Source organism: Panthera pardus, unplaced genomic scaffold (assembly GCF_024362965.1).
Source record: "Panthera pardus isolate Hobbes unplaced genomic scaffold, ASM2436296v1 HiC_scaffold_27, whole genome shotgun sequence".
Taxonomy (NCBI): domain Eukaryota; kingdom Metazoa; phylum Chordata; class Mammalia; order Carnivora; family Felidae; genus Panthera; species Panthera pardus.
In genome coordinates this window covers 82,062,083-82,083,151 of record NW_026526843.1, presented here as the reverse complement: position 1 = coordinate 82,083,151, position 21,069 = coordinate 82,062,083, and the positions used below count along the sequence as shown (strand labels likewise).

Here is a 21,069-nt window from a genome sequence, read left to right as displayed (position 1 = left end):
CCTCCTCAATACCCATCACCTACCCTGCCCTCCCTCCCACCCTGCCCTCCCTCCCACCCCCCATCAACCCTCAGTTTGTTCTCAGTTTTTAACAGTCTCTTATGCTTTGGCTCTCTCCCACTCTAACCTCTTTTTTTTTTTTTTTCCCTTCCCCTCCCCCATGGGTTTCTGTTATGTTTCTCAGGATCCACATAAGAGTGAAACCATATGGTATCTGTCTTTCTCTGTATGGCTTATTTCACTTAGCATCACACTCTCCAGTTCCATCCATGTTGCTACAAAAGGCCATATTTCATTTTTTCTCATTGCCACGTAGTATTCCATTGTGTATATAAACCACAATTTCTTTATCCATTCATCAGTTGATGGACATTTAGGCTCTTTCCATAATTTGGCTATTGTTGAGAGTGCCGCTATAAACATTGGGGTACAGGTGCCCCTATGCATCAGTACTCCTGTATCCCTTGGATAAATTCCTAGCAGTGCTATTGCTGGGTCATAGGGTAGGTCTATTTTTAATTTTCTGAGGAACCTCCACACTGCTTTCCAGAGCGGCTGCACCAATTTGCATTCCCACCAACAGTGCAAGAGGGTTCCCGTTTCTCCACATCCTCTCCAGCATCTATAGTCTCCTGATTTCTTCATTTTGGCCACTCTGACTGGCGTGAGGTGGTATCTGAGTGTGGTTTTGATTTGTATTTCCCTGATAAGGAGCGACGTTGAACATCTTTTCATGTGCCTGTTGGCCATCCAGATGTCTTCTTTAGAGAAGTGTCTATTCATGTTTTCTGCCCATTTCTTCACTGGGTTATTTGTTTTTCGGGTGTGGAGTTTGATGAGCTCTTTATAGATTTTGGATACTAGCCCTTTGTCCGATGTGTCATTTGCAAATATCTTTTCCCATTCCGTTGGTTGCCTTTTAGTTTTGTTGGTTGTTTCCTTTGCTGTGCAGAAGCTTTTTATCTTCATAAGGTCCCAGTAATTCACTTTTGCTTTTAATTCCCTTGCCTTTGGGGATGTGCCGAGTAAGAGATTGCTACGGCTGAGGTCAGAGAGGTTTTTTTCCTGCTTTCTCCTCTAAGGTTTTGATGGTTTCCTGTCTCACATTCAGGTCCTTTATCCATTTTGAGTTTATTTTTGTGAATGGTGTGAGAAAGTGGTCTAGTTTCAACCTTCTGCATGTTGCTGTCCAGTTCTCCCAGCACCATTTGTTAAAGAGACTGTCTTTTTTCCATTGGATGTTCTTTCCTGCTTTGTCAAAGATGAGTTGGCCATACGTTTGTGGGTCTAGTTCTGGGGTTTCTATTCTATTCCATTGGTCTATGTGTCTGTTTTTATGCCAATACCATGCTGTCTTGATGATGACAGCTTTGTAGTAGAGGCTAAAGTCTGGGATTGTGATGCCTCCTGCTTTGGTCTTCTTCTTCAAAATCACTTTGGCTATTCGGGGCCTTTTGTGGTTCCATATGAATTTTAGGATTGCTTGTTCTAGTTTCGAGAAGAATGCTGGTGCAATTTTGATTGGGATTGCATTGAATGTGTAGATAGCTTTGGGTAGTATTGACATTTTGACAATATTTATTCTTCCAATCCATGAGCAGGGAATGTCTTTCCATTTCTTTATATCTTCTTCAATTACCTGCATAAGCTTTCTATAGTTTTCAGCATACAGATCTTTTACATCTTTGGTTAGATTTATTCCTAGGTATTTTATGCTTCTTGGTGCAATTGTGAATGGGATCAGTTTCTTCATTTGTCTTTCTGTTGCTTCATTGTTAGTGTATAAGAATGCAACTGATTTCTGCACATTGATTTTGTATCCTGCAACTTTGCTGAATTCATGTATCAGTTCTAGCAGACTTTTGGTGGAGTCTATCGGATTTTCCATGTATAATATCATGTCATCTGCAAAAAGCGAAAGCTTGACTTCATCTTTGCCAATTTTGATGCCTTTGATTTCCTTTTGTTGTCTGATTGCTGATGCTAGAACTTCCAGCACTATATTAAACAACAGCGGTGACAGTGGGCATCCCTGTCGTGTTCCTGATCTCAGGGAAAAAGCTCTCAGTTTTTCCCCGTTGAGGATGATGTTAGCTGTGGGCTTTTCATAAATGGCCTTTATGATCTTTAAGTATGTTCCTTCTATCCCGACTTTCTCAAGGGTTTTTATTAAGAAAGGGTGCTGGATTTTGTCAAAGGCCTTTTCTGCATCGATTGACAGGATCATATGGTTCTTCTCTTTTTTTTTGTTAATGTGATGTATCACGTTGATCGATTTGCGAATGTTGAACCAGCCCTGCATCCCAGGAATGAATCCCACTTGATCATGGTGAATAATTCTTTTTATATGCTGTTGAATTCGATTTGCTAGTATCTTATTAAGAATTTTTGCATCCATATTCATCAGGGATATTGGCCTGTAGTTCTCTTTTTTTACTGGGTCTCTGTCTGGTTTAGGAATCAAAGTAATACTGGCTTCATAGAATGAGTCTGGAAGTTTTCCTTCCCTTTCTATTTCTTGGAATAGCTTGAGAAGGATAGGTATTATCTCTGCTTTAAATGTCTGGTAGAACTCCCCTGGGAAGCCATCTGGTCCTGGACTCTTATTTGTTGGGAGATTTTTGATAACCGATTCAATTTCTTCGCTGGTTATGGGTCTGTTCAGGCTTTCTATTTCCTCCTGATTGAGTTTTGGAAGAGTGTGGGTGTTTAGAAGTTTGTCCATTTCTTCCAGGTTGTCCAATTTGCTGGCATATAATTTTTCATAGTATTCCCTGATAATTGTTTGTATCTCTGAGGGATTGGTTGTAATCATTCCATTTTCATTCATGATTTTATCTATTTGGGTCATCTCCCTTTTCTTTTTGAGAAGCCTGGCTAGAGGTTTGTCAATTTTGTTTATTTTTTCAAAAAACCAACTCTTGGTTTCGTTGATCTGCTCTACAGTTTTTTTAGATTCTATATTGTTTATTTCTGCTCTGATCTTTATTATTTCTCTTCTTCTGCTGGGTTTAGGCTGCCTTTGCTGTTCTGCTTCTATTTCCTTTAGGTGTGCTGTTAGATTTTGTATTTGGGATTTTTCTTGTTTCTTGAGATAGGCCTGGATTGCAATGTATTTTCCTCTCAGGACTGCCTTCGCTGCATCCCAAAGCGTTTGGATTGTTGTATTTTCATTTTCGTTTGTTTCCATATATATTTTAATTTCTTCTCTAATTGCCTGGTTGACCCACTCATTCGTTAGTAGGGTGTTCTTTAACCTCCATGCTTTTGGAGGTTTTCCAGACTTTTTCCTGTGGTTGATTTCAAGCTTCATAGCATTGTGGTCTGAAAGTATGCATGGTATAATTTCAATTCTTGTAAACTTATGAAGGGCTGTTTTGTGACCCAGTATATGATCTATCTTGGAGAATGTTCCATGTGCACTCGAGAAGAAAGTATATTCTGTTGCTTTGGGATACAGAGTTCTAAATATATCTGTCAAGTCCATCTGATCCAATGTATCATTCAGGGCCCTTGTTTCTTTATTGACCGTGTGTCTAGATGATCTATCCATTTCTGTAAGTGGGGTGTTAAAGTCCCCTGCAATGACCACATTCTTATCAATAAGGTTGCTTATGTTTATGAGTAATTGTTTTATATATCTGGGGGCTCGGGTATTTGGCGCATAGACATTTATAATAGTTAGCTCTTCCTGGTGGATAGACCCTGTGATTATTATATAATGCCCTTCTTCATCTCTTGTTACAGCCTTTAATTTAAAGTCTAGTTTTATATATTTGGAGGAAGGAATGGAGAGGAAGGAATAACTTTTGGAGGAATTTCAAAAGGGGGCTTGGTAGGACCAATTAGATATGGGGAATAACCTAGAAGAGTCACAGATGACTTCAAAGCCCAGTGGAGTATGAGGGCAGGCTGAGTCCCCCCTGCAAGCCTCAGCGTAACCTCCCAACGTCCCAGGGAAGGAAAAATGTCATTTACCTTTTTTAAAAAAAATTTAATGTTTATTTTTAGAGAGAGAGAGTGCATGCGAGCGAACGTGAGCGGGCGAAGGGCAGAGAGAGAGGGACACACGGAACCCAAAGCAGGATCCAAGCTATCAGCACAGAGCACGACACGGGGCTTGAACCCACGCACGAGCTGCAAGATCACAACCTGAGCTGTAGTCGGACATGTAACCAACTGAGTCACCCAGGCACCCTAGAAAAGTGTCTTTTAAAATGAAACAAATGGCAGTGTGTGAAATCCATCAAGTAAGCTGTGAAACAGTTGCATTTGTTCTGCCCTGCTGCAAGGAAAGATCATAATATTCCTCCAGAAAGAAATGGAAAACATCTTGGGCTCTGGCTCATGGGCAAACCTGTCAGCACTTCAGTTGACTCAAGCAATTGTGTGGATGGCACAGGGAGAATAAGTAAAGGGAATTTGGGATCTATCACCCTCATAATGCTATAACTTGCCTAAACACTTAGCCTGGGAGAATAGCAATTGTCACTGCTGCTTTTTGAGCTGGAAAAAAAAAAGTGGCCTGTATCCAAAGCTCCATGAGGTGCATAAACCACACCAGTTTTATATGCTGAAGCCTCCAAATGAGGCTTATTATGATGTCCACAGGCTTTACAGGCTTCCTTTAGGGTACTCGATAGGAAAATACCTAGTCAGATTTTAGAATCTGTGTCGCTTTATCTCTCCCCATTTATTTACTAGTATTTGTGTCTTATCTAAAATACATGCTTTATGCAGATACACAGTTTTTACCTAATGTCCCATCCAGGATACCACATTGCATTTAGTCTTTATGTGTTTTTGGTCTCCTCTTGGCTGTGATGGCTTCTTAGACTTCCTTTGTTTTTGATGACCCTGACAGCTGTTTTTTCAGTAGCCTTTAAATTTCATTGCATACCTGTGTTCTTTTTTCTCCAGTTTCAGTGAGAGATAATTGGTAGACATCACTATGCAAGTTTAAGGCTTACAGCATCATGGTTTGATTTATGTATACTGTGAAATGATTACCACAGTAGGTTTAGTTAAAATCCATCATCTCATATAGATACAATCAAAAGAAAATGACATCTCCTTGGGATGAGAACTCTTAGGATTTACTCTTAACAACTGTCCTATGTATCATACAGCAATGTTAACTGTTAGCGGTAGTCCATCATGTTGTACATTACATCTTATTTATCTTATAACTGGAAGTTTATACCTTTGTGACCACCTTTCTCCTGCTCTCCATCCTCCTACCCACTGCCTCTGGTAATCACACCTCTGATCTCTTTTTCTATGAGTTCTTTCTTTCTTTCTTTTTTTTTTTTTTTTTTTTTTACATTCCACATGTAAGTGAGATCACAAAGTATTTGTCTTTCTCTGTCTGACTTATTTCACTTAGCATAATGCCCCCAGTGTCCATCCATGCTGTCACAAATGGCAACATTTCCTCATTTTTAATGGCTAAATAATACTCTATTGTGTATGTATATACCACAATTTCTTTATTCATTCATCATCGATGGGCACTTAGGCTGCTTCTATGTCTTGACTATTAGAAACAATGCTGCAGTGAACATGAGAGTGCAGATATCTTTTTGAGTTAGCCATTTTGTATTCCCATCAGGAACGAATGAAGAGTTCCTGTTCCTCCAGATCATTGTGAATGATTGTATTGTCAGCGTTTTAGATTTTAGCCATTCTAATAGGTGTGTAGTGGTATCTCATTGAATTTGCACTTCCCTGATGACATAGGATGTTAAGCATTTTTACATTTACTCTTTGCCGTCTGTGTATCTTTGGTGAGGCCTAGATGTTTCTATTTAGACCCTTCTTTTCTAATATAGGTGCTTAATGCTGTGAATTTCTCTCTCAGCACTATTTTGGCTGCATCCTACAGATTTTGATATCTTATATTTTCATTTTCATTTACTTCAAAATAGTTTTTAATTTGTCTTGAGACTTCTTTGGCCCATGGGTTACTTAGAAGGGCGTTGTTTAATTTCCAGGTATTTGGGCAGTTTCCAGCTATTGCTCTGATTGGTTTCTAGTTTAATTCCATTGTGGATTTATGGAAAATGGCTAGGAGTTGGGCTGTTTAATTTGGGGCTGTTTAAAGTGTAACTGTTTGTGTCAGAGAGTTAAAATTTTGTAGTGTCCTTGTTTTGGTTTCACCTCCTGGTTCTGAGTTTTCTGTAAGTGCAGCTTGTCGAGAGAGATTCTGTGGCGTGTAGTTCTCTCAGCTGCCATCTATTGCCATTATACTGGAGCCACTGGTGTGGTGGTAAGGTATGGGAGCAGGTCATTTTATAATTTTCTGTGAAATCTCGGTGTCTGCTGGGCCTGTATCTTGTGGCTGTGCCTTCACAAGGTTTAGTCCAGTGGTATAGTTTTTGTTTTCCCTGCCCCATACTTCTGTTCAGACCACAGCATTCACCATCCATTTCCTGGAAACCCAGGCCCCTGTTGACTGTTCTTTTTTGTTTCCTTTGGGTGAGATGAGAAGGCTGGTCTGGTGGTGTCTGCTGGAGTGAAAGGAATGCCCTTCCCCCAGCAGGGATGAGGCTCAGGCAAAGTATTTCCCCCTGGAGCATAGGCCTTTGGTGTAGAGAAAGCTCTGAGGTATTTCACAATGATTACTCTTCCCCTCCCCTTGTCAGAGCCAGGAAGGAATATTTCTCTTATTTTCCCTGTGAGAACTTGGTTGGGTTCCCGGAGGTAGAGCCCACAGAAGGATAAGCCTCAGAGGTTTCTCATGCTCACGCAAGTCTACACACTCAGCATTTCAGCCGTTCCTCAAAGTTGCCATTCAAGTGTCCCTGCCAGTTTATGTTCCCATTGGTTTCTACTTCAGGTAAGCAGATCTCTTTGTGTCTTTTTTGGAGAAACCTGTCTCTTCAGACTTGGGTGTTTTGGTGGCAGTTTCCCCTACAACCTTAGTTCTCAGAAGGGGCCATGACTTTGCAGTTTGTCCATTTTTTTCTTGTTTTAAGGATGGGAGTGACAGATCCTAAGCTTTTTACTTGCCAGAGCTGAATCTGAAAGCTCCCCCCCCTCTTTTTCTCAATTAGTGAAACCACTTTGGTCCCCTCTTGAAGGGAAAAAAAATTCAGAGACCCTTTGGCAGTACTATAATCCAGAGTGGATTATTTTTAACCTTACTTTGTTCTGATTTATAGCATGGGGTAAAGGGTTGCTGTAACGTCTTAGGAGTGTTTTGGGGGTCTGTGGCTAGCAGATACTCCACAAATACTGTGGCCACGTTGGTAAAGCTATAGTTAGCCATATGCCAGAAGTGATGGGTCCCAGGTTGTAGTATACTTCACAGGTGAGCTGACTCTTTCTTTTCTAGGGATTGTAGTGCCATTTTATGATCCTGCCAGAAGAATGAAATCAAAATACCATTTGGAATTCCTCAAAACTTAAGAAGTGTTCTCAAAAGTCATTCAGTACAATGTATGAGTGACAAAAAAAATCATTGCTAAAATGATAGAGTATCAGAGTTGGAAGGGACCTTAAAAATCATACTTGCTAATCTTCCCTCATTTTACAGAGAACCTGAAACCTGAAACCCACAGAGATTAAGGCAATTGCCCAAGGTGATACAACTAGTGATTTGTGGAGTAGGGTTAGAATCTGTACCTTCTCACTGCTGGACAACAGGGCTGATGGCAAAGACTTTCTTTGCATTGTCTTTCATTTAACAACTTTGTAAGCCATCTTCCTCGCGGTGTTTTCCTCCTGGTGTTCTCCAGAAACTGTCACCTGCTTTGTTTCTAAATACTCCAGTGATCTGCCTCTCAGAATGAAAGTTTACCCTTTGCAATGTCCGGTCTCTACTCTTCTGGCTGTGTTCTCATTCTTTTTCTTTTTAGCCATCACTATGTAACACAGAGATACGCCTCACTATTGAAGATTCCAACAACACACGTGTATATAAAATGTGAAAGGCTCCCCTATACTAAGCATTCCAGAGATAACCCCTCAAACTAATTCAATGTGACCCTGTCAATGCTTTTTCTATCCAGTTAACACATAGGCACACAATTTAAAAAAAATCTACTTAATGATTCTGTGACTTTTTTCACATAATGTGTTTGAGAGACTTTGCTATTTCAGTACACATCAGTTTACTCCTTCCCATGAGCTATTCCCCCATTACCAGACTCCTTCACTGTTGCCAGGTTTTCACTACTACTAACAGTGCTGCAGTGAATAACACACATACATTAGTGTACAGGTACCAGTGTTTCTTTGAGAGCAGTTCCTAGATTTTATATATCTAACTCATTATTTCTGTCCATGACATCACATTATTTCCATGAGTCCAAGACAAATCTCCTAATTGGTATTTCTTCTTGAAGCTTTTGACCCTGCCAAAGAATAATTGCTAATCTCTTGTCCCCAACTTCCTTTTGGAGATTAATAGGTAGAAACCAATGCAGACTCAGTAGAGAACTGGAGAACTGCTGCTTATGGAACAATAATTACAAGTTATTACACAGGATTGTGCCACCCCGCAGGTTATGCATTTTAGGGCAGTGTCTCCCTACCCATTACATTCCCCAGTCCTTTTGTCAATCCCATAAATGTGTAAATTTGAGAAGGAAGGAGTGAAGAGTGAGTAATGGAGCTGAGGGATGTTTTCTTTATATAGACAACCCCCTCAGCAACTTTGTCAAATCCAGCCCCTCTATTTCCAGTTCTACATTGATTTTAGTGGCATTCTAGTCCAGCGAGAGTCTGTAGATACCAAGCCATAATCCACATGCTATTTTTCCTAACTTTTGTTATGTCTGGTAGTTAGCACCCTGGTTCCAGTGGTAAAGAAGGTGGGTTGCATTCAGAACTCCCAGATTAGAGCAGATGCTGGGAGTAGGAGGCATAAAAGGGACACCCCAAAGCAAATGTCTACAACCCAGTGGGGATAGAGCTGTATCCATTGGGAAACGAGTCCAAAGGTGATCTTAGAATCTAGATTCATGCTTGGCTCTTAAGTCTTTTTCCCTATCCCTTGCTGCCATGCCCCATCTTCCTGTATACTTCTCAGAATCCTCAAACTTAGTTTTGTAGATTTGCAGTTTTTGCAGTCCTATTACCTGCATCTCTCACCACACCTCATACTGTCTAGCTTTCAGCAGAGTTGAGATAGAGAGGTTCCTCTTAGTTGTCCTTCCTACTTCTTAGACAATTTTAAGTTGTCTTTCTTTCTGCAAACAGAAACCAAAGCAGTCAGTCCTTAAATGAAATGTGTGCAAAACAACACAGGCACTGACAATTGATATTGGATGTGTGATGCAGTGCTTGGCAGTATCCTGCAGCATCCTGATGTTTCAGCTGCTGGATCAGGGGAACATTCAGGAGCTTCTAGGGGATGGTTGGCAGGGAGAAGAGGCCTCAGGAAAAAGGAGTTATTTATCTATAGCTCTGGAAGCATTTCAGTATTTAACAACCAATATGGCTGTACAGATGTGTACCAATGGATAGTTTCCTTGAACATGTGTCCCAGAGACCAAGCTAAGACAGTATTTTAAAGCATAGCATTGTCCTGCGGTACTTCCCAGGGCTTAGATGGGAGAGCTGCCCCACCAACATTTGCTTTTCAGCCACTGGGTTTGAGTAAGTTTGAAAGCAAAATAGAAGCAAAATGGAGGCACAAGTTCATAGAAAGGTCCTAAAAATGTTGACTAATTATTGGGGTTTCAGCTGTAATGTCGTCTCAAACATAGAGATGAATGTAATGTGTAAGTGTTCATAACTCTCTGGGAGATCTAGAATGGATGAACCAATACAAGAAAGGGTAGAGGGTGCAGGTATGGAAGTAAGAAAAGGCATACATTAGGCTCTTAGTACTTGCTGTTGAATGAAGGTAAAATTTAAAAAAACCGCAGGATGAATATCTGCTGATGTATGCTAGGTAGAGTGTTGAAGTTCTTGTAGATGTCCTTTCAGCCTTGCAAAGATACAACTTCTCCCTGTAAAAACTGAAATACATTTTTAAAAAAATTGGACTATTTTCGGGTCCTGTGATACGTACCAACAGCCTTGCCTCATTTCTTTGAGTGTTTCTTTCTTTAGGCCACTTTCTTTAGGCACAATAAGTGCGCCCTCCTGCAGCTGCGCTACTACGAAAGCAGTATTTCAGGGTCTGTGCACGAGGTTTCTATCCTCTTTCCCCTTGTGTTTTTGTTAGTGTTTAACTCCTTCACTTAATCGGTTACTGTTAAGCCCCCCAGGTAAATTTCTAATGGCATATTGGTTAGGGGTTGAAACAAACATTATTCTCAAATTGGAATTTCTTTTCTTGTTTTTTAAGGGGTTGCCTAGTTTTAAGCGTCATGTGAGTTTTAGAAAAAAAAAAAAAAACAACTGTACAGTAGTTTCCATAAAGGGAAATGAGCTAAATGCATTCATTTATTATGCCTCCTCATCCAAGCAGTGTGCTTCTAAAGACCCATTGTTAAGTTTTTAGACCTAAGTGTAACCTATGGGGAGAGGTGTTTAAACATTGACTTTTTTCTGACTGGTTTTCTGGGTATTTTCCCCAGACTCAAGCAGTGCAAATTACCCTTTGGGGGCTTTTAAAAAATTATTCAAATTGAGATCTAATTGTACTTTAACTTGAATCATTTTCCTATCAGAGTATTAAATTGTTTTATATTTAACTTAGAGCACATGATGCCTTCAAAACTTACTCAAGTTAAGTTTTATCTTTATCTTTTTTTTTTTTTTTTTTGGTATGGAGGCAAAACTCTAGACTTACTTAAGTACCTCAATATGACATGTTGCATCCTTGTTCAATTTCACTCTTCCTTCCTTGGCAGAGAATTTACACACCAGAAGCTTAACTCTTAATACACTGGTTTTGAAAAGCCTTTTTGCATCTTGTTGCTGTCTTTGTACCTCACTAGTTGGTCCTGAATGGGATAATCTCTGCTGCCATTCTTGACAATGAAGTTTTATGAATTTACTATTTCTTTCTAGTAAGTTAAAAAAAAATGCCATGAAAAGAAACCAACTGGATGTGGCATATGACCCACAATTTAAGCTGTTTGTCATCCAGTCAGATATGGATACCTCCATGAAAGAGTGCAAACAGGGGCGCCTGGGTGGCTCAGTCGGTTAGGCGGCCGACTTCGGCTTGGGTCATGATCTTGTGGTCCGTGAGTTCGAGCCCCGCGTTGGGCTCTGTGCTGACAGCTCAGAACCTGGAGCCTGTTTCAGATTCTGTGTCTCCCTCTCTCTGACCCTCCCCTGTTCATGCTCTGTCTCTCCCTGTCTCAAAAATAAATAAATGTTAAAAAATAAATAAATAAAAATTAAAAAGAAAGAGTGCAAACAATTTAATCCCTCTCATTGATGAAACCTAAAATAGCTTTAATATCATTGTTATTATTATATGCTAAAATATTTTATTTTTCCTATTATAAAAATTGTGATGGATATTTAAAAAATCCTGGCCTATGTTTGTGCCAAATGCCCATTAAGTGGTCTTTCTATACTGAAAGTTTTAAAAACCAACGAATAGAACACTGTATGTTAACTACACTGTAATTAAAATAATAAAAAAAAAAACAACAGGGGCACCTGGGTGGCTCAGTTGGTTGAGCATCCGACTTCAGCTCAGGTCATGATCTCACACTTGTGGGTTCGAGCCCCATGTCATCCTCTGTGCTGACAGCTCAGGGCCTGGAGCCTGCTTCAGATTCGGTGTCTCCCTCCCTTTCTGCCCCTCTGTGGCTCGTGCTCCATCTCTCTCTCTCTCTTTCATAAATAAACATTAAAAAATATTTTTTTAATAAATTTAAAAAAAAACAACATTGTTGCAGGAGCCACTGATACTTTTGAAATCAGAAGATGATCTGATCAGCTCTGTGTCCCAGAAAGATAACTCTGTTGTCACCAAATGTTAACCCTATTATTGTGTTTTTACCATAGGCTGCATTAAAAACTGGTCAGCATTTCTTTACCTTATTTTCACAGTAATATTAATTGAACCTACACCTGGCAGTCTGTATAACAAACATATGCTAGAAATTACAAATTTGGCAGAAAAGGGAATTGTAATTAAATATCATTTTAGTACAAGGACTGCACCATAGCTACCAAACCTAGTTTTCAAGGGAAATAAATTTACATGGAATAATAAAGTCGCTCCCCTAGAAGCTGTGATGTAACATTTGAAAAATACATGAACTTACATCAGTTATTAGCATGATACCAGTTCTACCATCCAGTCATTGTACATTGAGGAACTATACATTTTTTAAATACCAAAACATATAGTATCTTGAAGTGTAAAATAATCTAGTAAGATAATGTAAATCTTATCACATAATGTAAGTGAATTCTGCAGGTGCCTTCAGAAACTATATGTAGGATTCTATTTAATAAAGAATGACTTTGAGGGTCGCCTAGATGGCTTGGTTATGCGTCTGACTCGATTTCAGCTCAGGTCTCTATCTCAGAGTCTTGAGTTCAAGCCCTGCATTGGGCTCTATGCTGGACAGGAAGCCTACTTAAACAAACAAACAAACAAACAAACAAATAAATAAAATAAAGGATGACTTTGAAGGAGGCTTATGAGTTTGGGCATACAATTCTCTTTGAGTAAGATATACACACATGTCTAAAAGTACAGCTCTATAACATAATTACACTTGGGCCACAAATAGCTTTTGATTTTTAAGCTTTGTAGTTCATTGCCACAACACCATCAGTTGCCACTTCATTTTAATTCTTCTCATTAATGCTAGTTTAGTTCATCAAGGGACTGAGATGTCATGATAATGACAGACCAGACTGAAAGCATACAGGTTTCATGAAGTTCCTCACATTTTGTAAGGTTTTGTTGTAATAACATTTCAGGATGCTTTGGGCCCTAAGAATTGATGACAGTGATCACAGCATTTGAAAGCCCTCCATTTCGGTCTGATTATTGGAGCACACTGACTGGATTAATGTTTAACAGCGGCTGTCCTGCAGATTCACTAAGGAAGTTGAGAGATGGTGATTTCATTCTTTATTCGACCAGCCTTGTTGCACAGTTAATTAAGGACTGCTGAAGAATAGCCTTAGGAATAGGGCCTGGGAAGGGAAAGCCTTTTAAATAATGCAAATAGAAGAGTGAGTTTATTTTCACAGCTGAAATAGCTGGTTTTCCCCAGTTTGGATTAGTGAGATCAGATTTGATGTTGCTGGCTGGGTAGAGAACTAATATAACGAAACAACTCCTTTTCTGGACCGTAATCTGAGTTTTACATTACTACGTGCTATTAAAGAGCTGAGCTTGTAGAGTACATTCTCATGCAGTTCCATATTTCATAATTTTCTGTAATTATCATATATACATAGACATATAACACATGTGTACAGTTTAAAGAATGATTATAATATGAACACTCAGTTAACCACCGCTCAGATAAAGAAAAATTACCAGCATTCCAGGAGCCCCACCTTCACCATGTGCTCTATCCAGATGGTGACCTCTTCTCTCCTCTGGGTAGCTACTGTATTTACTTTTGTCATTTTCTTGCTTCTCTTTGTAATGTAGCAACTTATATTTGTATCATAACACGCTATAGTTTAGGTTTGCCTGGTTTTGAACTTATATGAATAGAATTATGTTATGTGCTCTCGTGTCTGGCATCTTTCAGTGTTACACGTCTGAGATTTTCTCTGTGTTTTTGCCATCCAGTGCAATTTCTTTAAAAAGCCTTTTCTATATTTGATCCTCTCCCTTTTTTACTTAGGATCCCTCTAAATGCTTTCAGTTATTCCTCCTTTGCCTTCTTGGATTTTCTGCTAAATAAGGTCTAAAGACTCAAAGTTGTCTGGACCCCAGTTTTGTGAACATATCCGACTGCCCCAGTTTGATGGCATTCGTTTAGATGAGACTACATCTTTAAGGCTTCTGTGCTCGGTTAAAAATCTTCCTTTCTCCAAGCTGGTCCAAGGGTCTGGTCACGTGATGCCACCAGTGACATCACATTCTGACCGCGGGGAACACTGGTGGTTCTTTAGGTGGCGTTTGTTCCTGTGAAAGGCAGAGAACGCAGCAAGTGCCCTTCTAAAGCAGTTCATACCGGAGCTCCTTCTGTAAAAGCTCCTCAACCTAAATGACCAAATGCTGGCTGCCAAAGTTATTTCTTCCTTGAGGCAGAAAAAAAGAAAGCTGTGATTGAAGGTAAGCAGACTTGAGCCCAGCCAAGGACCGAAGTGTGACCCCAGGGAGAAGGGGATCTGGAGAATCACAAGCAGTCTGTTGTTGGCTTCTAATCACTGCCTGCTGTTTCAGAGCTGCCTGACAATTTGCGTTTCTAACAGGAGACTACAAAGGAGGATGATGCAGTGCTCATGTTACCTAGTGATGTAATAGGATTCTTTCTTTCCTGTTAGGAAGCTGTTGCAGATCTTCATTTTGTCTTAATATCCTTAGAGCTGGGGGCCTCATTTGCTATACAGTGTAACATTATATAGCTATTGGATGCTTTTAAAAATCAGTTTCACAAAATCCTTTTTAAATTACTCCTGAAAGGAGAGCCCTTAAACCAGAGCAAATTCATTTGGAGCATTAACCTGCTTTAAAAAGTAAATTTCTGGTTGTTCGGTGTCCTGTGTTCATGTCAGCATTTGTCTGGAGAATCGAAACAGCTTGGTGGGTTTTTTTTCCTTTTTTTTTTTTTTTTGCCCCTCTCACCATACTTTATTTCCTTTCTGCCCTCATTTCCTAGCTGGCTGTTTCCGTCTAAGCTCTCAAACACACAGCATTAATCTTTATCAGTATGCCACTGTCATGATAGGAAATGCTGGGCTGGTGATTCAGCAGCCAACCATTTTACAGCCAGGTAGGCTTGAAGATATGGAAAGGACTTTGGTTAGGGGTTTTAAGATTAACTTGTTAACCTCCTCCACTCCAGCCCCACCCCCACCCTCAATATGATTTAGATTCTGCAGAGCTTTTCCTTTTAAATGTGTGTGTTGCCGATAAAAGGTGCACTGAATTAGGTATTCGGAAGACTTAACGATTTGTAAATCAGGTACAGCTTGGGAGTTAATTCCCACTCACCCTATGAGAGTGCTAAAGTTGTCTGTAGGAGTTTAGAGTGAAGATGGGAATGCAGATGTGGGGAAATAGGTGGCAGCTTGGACCTACTTTGGCCTTCTCTGCAGAGGGATCCATCACCAAACAGTCTGGGTAAAGCTTTGTCCCTGCCAAGGTTGATGCTGCAAATGTGAGCTTTGGCTGGTTGCATTAAATGATAGAATTACTCTGCATTTTTCCTCATGTGCATTTGCATAAATTCCTGAATACTGTTCTACTTTTTGGGTTTAATAGTGAAATACTGTTTCACCAGAGGACGGTGGAAATATTTTGAACAAGTTTGTCAAGCAGTACTGAGTAACCTTGTGTGTGTACAACTTCTGAGTTTTAATACTTCTTGCTCATCCCCACTGTTCAGCGAATAAACCTTGATTCCGCTGATATTTATTGAATCTCAGATATGTGTTAGACATGAGAAGGCAATAATGACTTGGATATGGGGCTGCCCTCAAAGAACTTCCAGTCTAGAAAGGAAGACAAAACATTTGCATAAGTAATTATAACAGAAGCACTAACAGCAAAGCAGATAAAGGACTGTGGTTGGGCAAGTGGATATGTTTCTTCCATTGAAAGATCAGGGATAGACATTTCATCACCAAGCCATGCAATGGTCTTTAAATCTCTACTTGTAAGTCTTAGACTGTTCTGACATACTCAGTAAAAGTTTCTGTAAGCCCATTACATTAGGGATCAAAGTCTACCTGTTGAAGGGAAATATGTACATTCTAGCCAGCTTAACTCTTGAAGAGGCTGGCATGCTTTCTTTGGAACTCCCACTCAGGCAAAAGCTACCTCTTAGAATTGAACTACTGCCTTATAAATGTAAAATGGTTTCTGATGTGCTGTCTACAAAGATCTTTGACCCTTTTGTCTCCCTTCCGTAACAGAAACTGAAATACCTAAGGGGCTCCAAGCTCCTGCATTTTGTTTCATAAATCCTTTCCCACTAAGCTTCAACTCCTGTCACTTCTCCCTTTGTGCTGTCATGCTCATCTGTCCCTTTCCATTCATACTGCCTTAAGACACTCATCATTTTGTGCCTAGATCACAGAAACTTTTGAATGTGGTGGATGTTCCCACCAGGTGATTATATTGCTTTATCAGCACAACTTAACTATAATCATCTGATAGTTTAAGGACTCACCTTTTGGTACTCAAAAAGGAGGTATTAAAATGTTTAGTGTCCAGGGGCACCTGGGTGGCTCAGTAGATTACGTGTCTGACTTGATTTCAGCTCAGGTCTTGATCTCATGCTTCGTGAGATCGAGCCCTGTGTGGCAGGGGTTGGGGGTGCTGTCAGTGCAGAGCCTGCTTGGGATTCTCTCTCTCTCTCTCTCTCTCTCTCTCTCTCTCTCTGCCCCTCTCCTGCTCGCTTGCTCTCTCTTTCTCTCTTGAAATAAATAAACTTTCAAAAAATGTTTAGTGTCTGAGGTACTAATGTCTATTTCCTGTTCAATACAGAGGAAAAATCATACAATGGTGGAGGAATAGGTTCTTCAAATAGGATGATGGACTTCTTGGAGGAGCCAATCCCTGGTGTGGGGACCTATGATGATTTCAATACAATTGACTGGGTGAGGGAGAAGTCTCGAGACCGGGATAGGCACCGAGAGGTAAGACGAAAGATGGTCCATGTGTAAGTGTTAGAAAACAGCAGGGGAGGGGCGCCTGGGTGGCTCAGGCCGTTAAGCGTCCGACTTCGGCTCAGGTCACGATCTCGCGGTATGTGAGTTCGAGCCCCGCGTCGGGCTCTGTGCTGACTGCTCAGAGCCTGGAGCCTGTTTCAGATTCTGTGTCTCCCTCTCTCTCTGACCCTCCCCCATTCATGCTCTGTCTCTCTCTGTCTCAAAAATAAATAAACATTAAAAAAAATTAAAAAAAAAAAAGAAAACAGCAGGGGAAAAAGTTGAAGATCTGTAATTCTTTATATGTATGCTCTCCTTCAGCCCTGGATGTGGCTGAATCTCAGGTTTCCATTGGCAATGTAGGGTTTTATTTTCTAATTTATTTTTATTTTTAGGGTATCTTGTATATGATTTCAAGAAGAATTTATAATTAATGGTGATTTATCTTCCTATAGCAAGTAGTTGAACAGGATCCTTGCAGCCCTGAAATGGGTATAAGTGCCTATGTAAAGAGGTGAAGACAAACTTGGTGGAGGGGACCAAAATAAGTTTCAAAGATCTTCTTCCTCTGCCTCATTTCCCTTTTATGGTTTTCCTTTGAAACAGGGTTTTTAGAACTAAGAAAAGAAAGGGTGCTTCTTTTAAAGGAATAAAAGAAAAAAAAATTCAGAGCCTTGGTGTTTACTGAAACATATGGGATAAAGTCCTTGCGATTATGGCTCTCAGACAGCCATAAAAGAAAATGTGTGCATTCAACTCAAACCCCCAAGACCAATCAGATCCAATTTAAGGATATTAATTTAATATGATAGGTAATAGGTGGCATTTATGGCTAAGGCCCAGATTCTTTAGAATTTGGTGAAGTTCCCCACCTTTCTTTTTTCAGAGTACCACTAAAACTTCTTAAAGCAGTCTGCCAGGGTCATTTGCCTTTAACTTGTTGCTATGTATCATTTAAATCAGGGAATCAAAATTTCTAGCTCATGTCAGGGCCACATGGAGAGCTAATGAAAAAGGTAGGGCCCAGCCCCAGTGATCCTGATTCAGTGGGTGATCTCCTGGTGAGACATTTCTTCAACCTTAGGTGCTGTTATTTTTCCTTTTGTATTATTTCTGTTTTGAGTCCAAATTTAAAATTTGATTTTTAGCTTGTCCCTTTCTCTCCTGAGTTCATGATTCCCTTCTCTCAGAGCCAGGCAAGTCTCCTGACCAGTCAGGTCCAGATTGCTTTTCATTCTTAAGCCATTACCAGCTCCTGAGTGATCTTCTCATGACCACTTGAACCCAGGGGTCAGGTTGTCCCAGGTACAGGTTTTGAAAAATTCCTCTGTAATCTTTGGACTTGTGATAATCTTACGGAGTTTTCTATCCTAACTAAAGAAGGGGATCTCTACGAAACACTCTTATGTTTTTCACAAGGTTTCTGATATTTGGGAACACACACATACCTGTCCATCATATCTATTCATCACTCGGGCTTTAGAATTTTTGCTGTCTGTAATTCAGAGTTCAGTTTGTCATCAGTTGCATATTCAACATGTTATTTACATTGTGAAAGTCACCCATGATATGACAAGGGCATATTTTCCCACTATATGAAAATGGCTGCATCTGAGACACATTATGCCAACTAATGACAATTCAAAATCAATTAGAATATGTTTATTAAGTGTTCAAAAGGGACTGTTTTCTTTGCATTAACTGCTCATCATCAGAATGGAAACACTGTCACCGAAAAATGTTACCTCATCTACTTTGAGCACTAAAACTGGAAACTTAAAGTCTCAGGTCAAAATGAATTTTGAAACTGCTTTTAAAAGTTTTATAATAATTTGTGATTGTGATGTCACTGTAGATGAAGATGGGGCAGCTAAGTCACAGTTTCAAAGATAAGAAATAGAGGTTCAGAGAAGGGGGAAGCCCAATGACAAAGCTGTCAGAATACTTGGTTTTGAAATAAATGTGGGCACTGAAGGGCTAAATTGACAAGGCTAGGGCCTAAAAGGCAAAACTTTCTGCACCTCTTGATAGTCTCAGCTATTCCCAGCAGGTTTTTGAAAATAAAGCGAAGCATCCCTGTTACCATTTAATATCTGTGATCAGTGAGGAGAGCAAGTCCTGGAACTTGCCAGCCCTGAAGCACTGCCCTAGGTAGCAAGCCTCACGTTGTCCTTTCACCACTCAAATAAGTCTGTGTTTGTTGATTCTTTGCAAAACAATCCAGAAACCATCCCTAGAATATCTGATGTCTATGGCAGAAAGAGACCACTGCAATGAGCAAAACAGATTGACGGGATACAAAATTAGCAGCTGAATGGGGGAATCCCTGACTAAGGTACTTGGAGCCATTGCTCCCGTACTGTCCATGAAGGTGGTGGGGTTCAGTAAGACAAGGCTCACTAAGCCTCCCAAGTTCTTGGTGATGTTTGTTCAGCCCGGGATTATTTGAGCAGTAACTCCAAATTGGTCTCTGTTCCTGATGAATAGATTTGTCTTTGTACCTCTTTATTGTGTGTTTTAAGGTGAAAAAGTAAGGGTGTGTGTAGAGCCTACCAATTTTTTCTCATTTCTCCCTAGATTACCAATAAAAGCAAAGAGTCAACATGGGCCTTAATTCACAGTGTGAGTGATGCTTTTTCTGGCTGGTTGTTGATGCTACTCATTGGGCTCTTATCAGGTATGGTAAACTGTGTTTGTTTCCTAAACAAATCTCTTAAAATCATGGTGTGCCCCTCCCCCAAGCCATGAATGAAGTTGACTGCTGTGCTTTACTGTTTTCCTACATGAAATAAATTGCTGTAGACCTTTAGGAAGCTTGATGTACCCATATGTAAAGGGATACTAATACCTGTATCTCTTTCCTTTAAATGAGGTTAAACAAGGAAATGTATTTAAATGCATTTATATGCTATAAAATATTGTATCCGTTTTAAGGTGCTGTTAGCATGCCTTTCAGTGATTGTCTTGAGGAAGAGCCCTTCTGTTAGAGACAGTCATTTTTTTTATTAAAAAAAATTATAATGTTTATTTTTGAGACAGAGCTTGAGCAGGGGAGGGGCAGAGAGAGGGAGACACAGATCTGAAGCAGGGTCCAGGCTCTGAGCTGTCACCACAGAACCTGACGCAGGGCTCTAACCCACGAACTGTGAGATCATGACCTGAGCCAAAGTTGGATGATTAACCAACTGAGCCACCCAGGTGCCCCGACAATCATTAAAAAACAAAAAAACAAAAAACCACATACTACATGAGGTTTATAAGAGAAGATACAGAAGAGAACTTCCTGAGAGACCTTTGTAGCTCTTCCTTAAACATCTCTCTCATTTGGTGGTGAAGAGCAGTATGAAAGATGTGGCTCATACCCTCAGGAAGTTTACAATCTCAGTCTTTCATGCTGGCTAAGGAGTGGGATGGTCCTACCCTTTCCTGTCATCTCCGGCGACTTCCCAAGCCACTCTAAACAATATATGATCTAACTAGGAATGGTACACTTGCTATGCTCGTACAGCTTGAAAACAGGCTCCCAAGCAGGCTTCCCTTCCCACGGGAGAAGCAGAAAGCCAAGAACACGTGACAGAGATTCTGAGTTGTATCCTTGTGGCATTAAAAGGTGGGCCTAGGAAGACCTGGAATATTGAGCTGAAAGGGACGTTAAGTGGGAAACTTGGAGGTAGAGGGCATGAAATAGCCATTAGCACAGGCTCTACTTTGCAGCTACCTGAGTTTGGACCAACCCCATGGCTTGCTAGTTTTGTGACTTTTGGCAAGTTTCCTAACCCCTGGAAGCTCTAGAGGCTAATAAGAGTTCCTATAGTACATGTTTGTTCTGAGGACAGAATAGTAGATAAATGAGATCTAGCACAGGTAGCTCTCAGCACAGTGCCCACAATTGCTTTTTTTTTTTTTTTTTTTTGCCCACAGTTTTTAACAGCGCCACTGCTGCTATTACCTAGAAAAAATTTATGAGCCATGGAGTATAAATAAATAAATGTTATATACATATATATAGATAATACATACATATACATATATACATATATGTGTATATATATATCATATGATTGCTGCAGTGAAGGATGGCTCGTCCATAGCCGGGTTTTCAAAGATTATCTAGGGAAGGGGTCAGCAATGTCTTTTTGTAAAGGGCAAGATGGTAAATATTTTAGGATTTGTGTGCCACATGGTCTCTGTAGCACGAAAGCAGCCACAGACAATAGGTAAGTGAGCACGGCTGAGACCAGACAAAACTTTATTTACAAGCATAGAGGCAGATTTGACCCTTGGGCCATAATTTGCCAACCTGTGGTCTAGGGTGTTAAAGCTACTCCTTCTGGCTTGCACAGGAGAGAGAGAATG

At 40.1% G+C, this 21,069-nt stretch overlaps 1 protein-coding gene across 6 annotated transcripts in view; it reads left to right on the top strand.

The window, feature by feature from the left end:
* The window catches only part of CLCN5 (chloride voltage-gated channel 5), a 175,016-nt gene that overhangs the window by 136,559 nt on the left and 17,388 nt on the right, over window positions 1-21,069 (top strand). For 4 of the 6 annotated variants that reach the window (XM_019417496.2, XM_019417497.2, XM_019417501.2 and 1 more), the window contains 2 exons: window positions 16,550-16,701; window positions 19,291-19,390. In XM_019417496.2, the coding sequence (XP_019273041.1) occupies window positions 16,550-16,701; window positions 19,291-19,390 (252 nt within the window). Of the gene's footprint in view, window positions 1-5,838; window positions 6,839-13,552; window positions 14,171-16,549; window positions 16,702-19,290; window positions 19,391-21,069 lie in introns of those variants that run through there. The other 2 variants (XM_019417499.2, XM_019417500.2) reach the window with 2 other exon arrangements.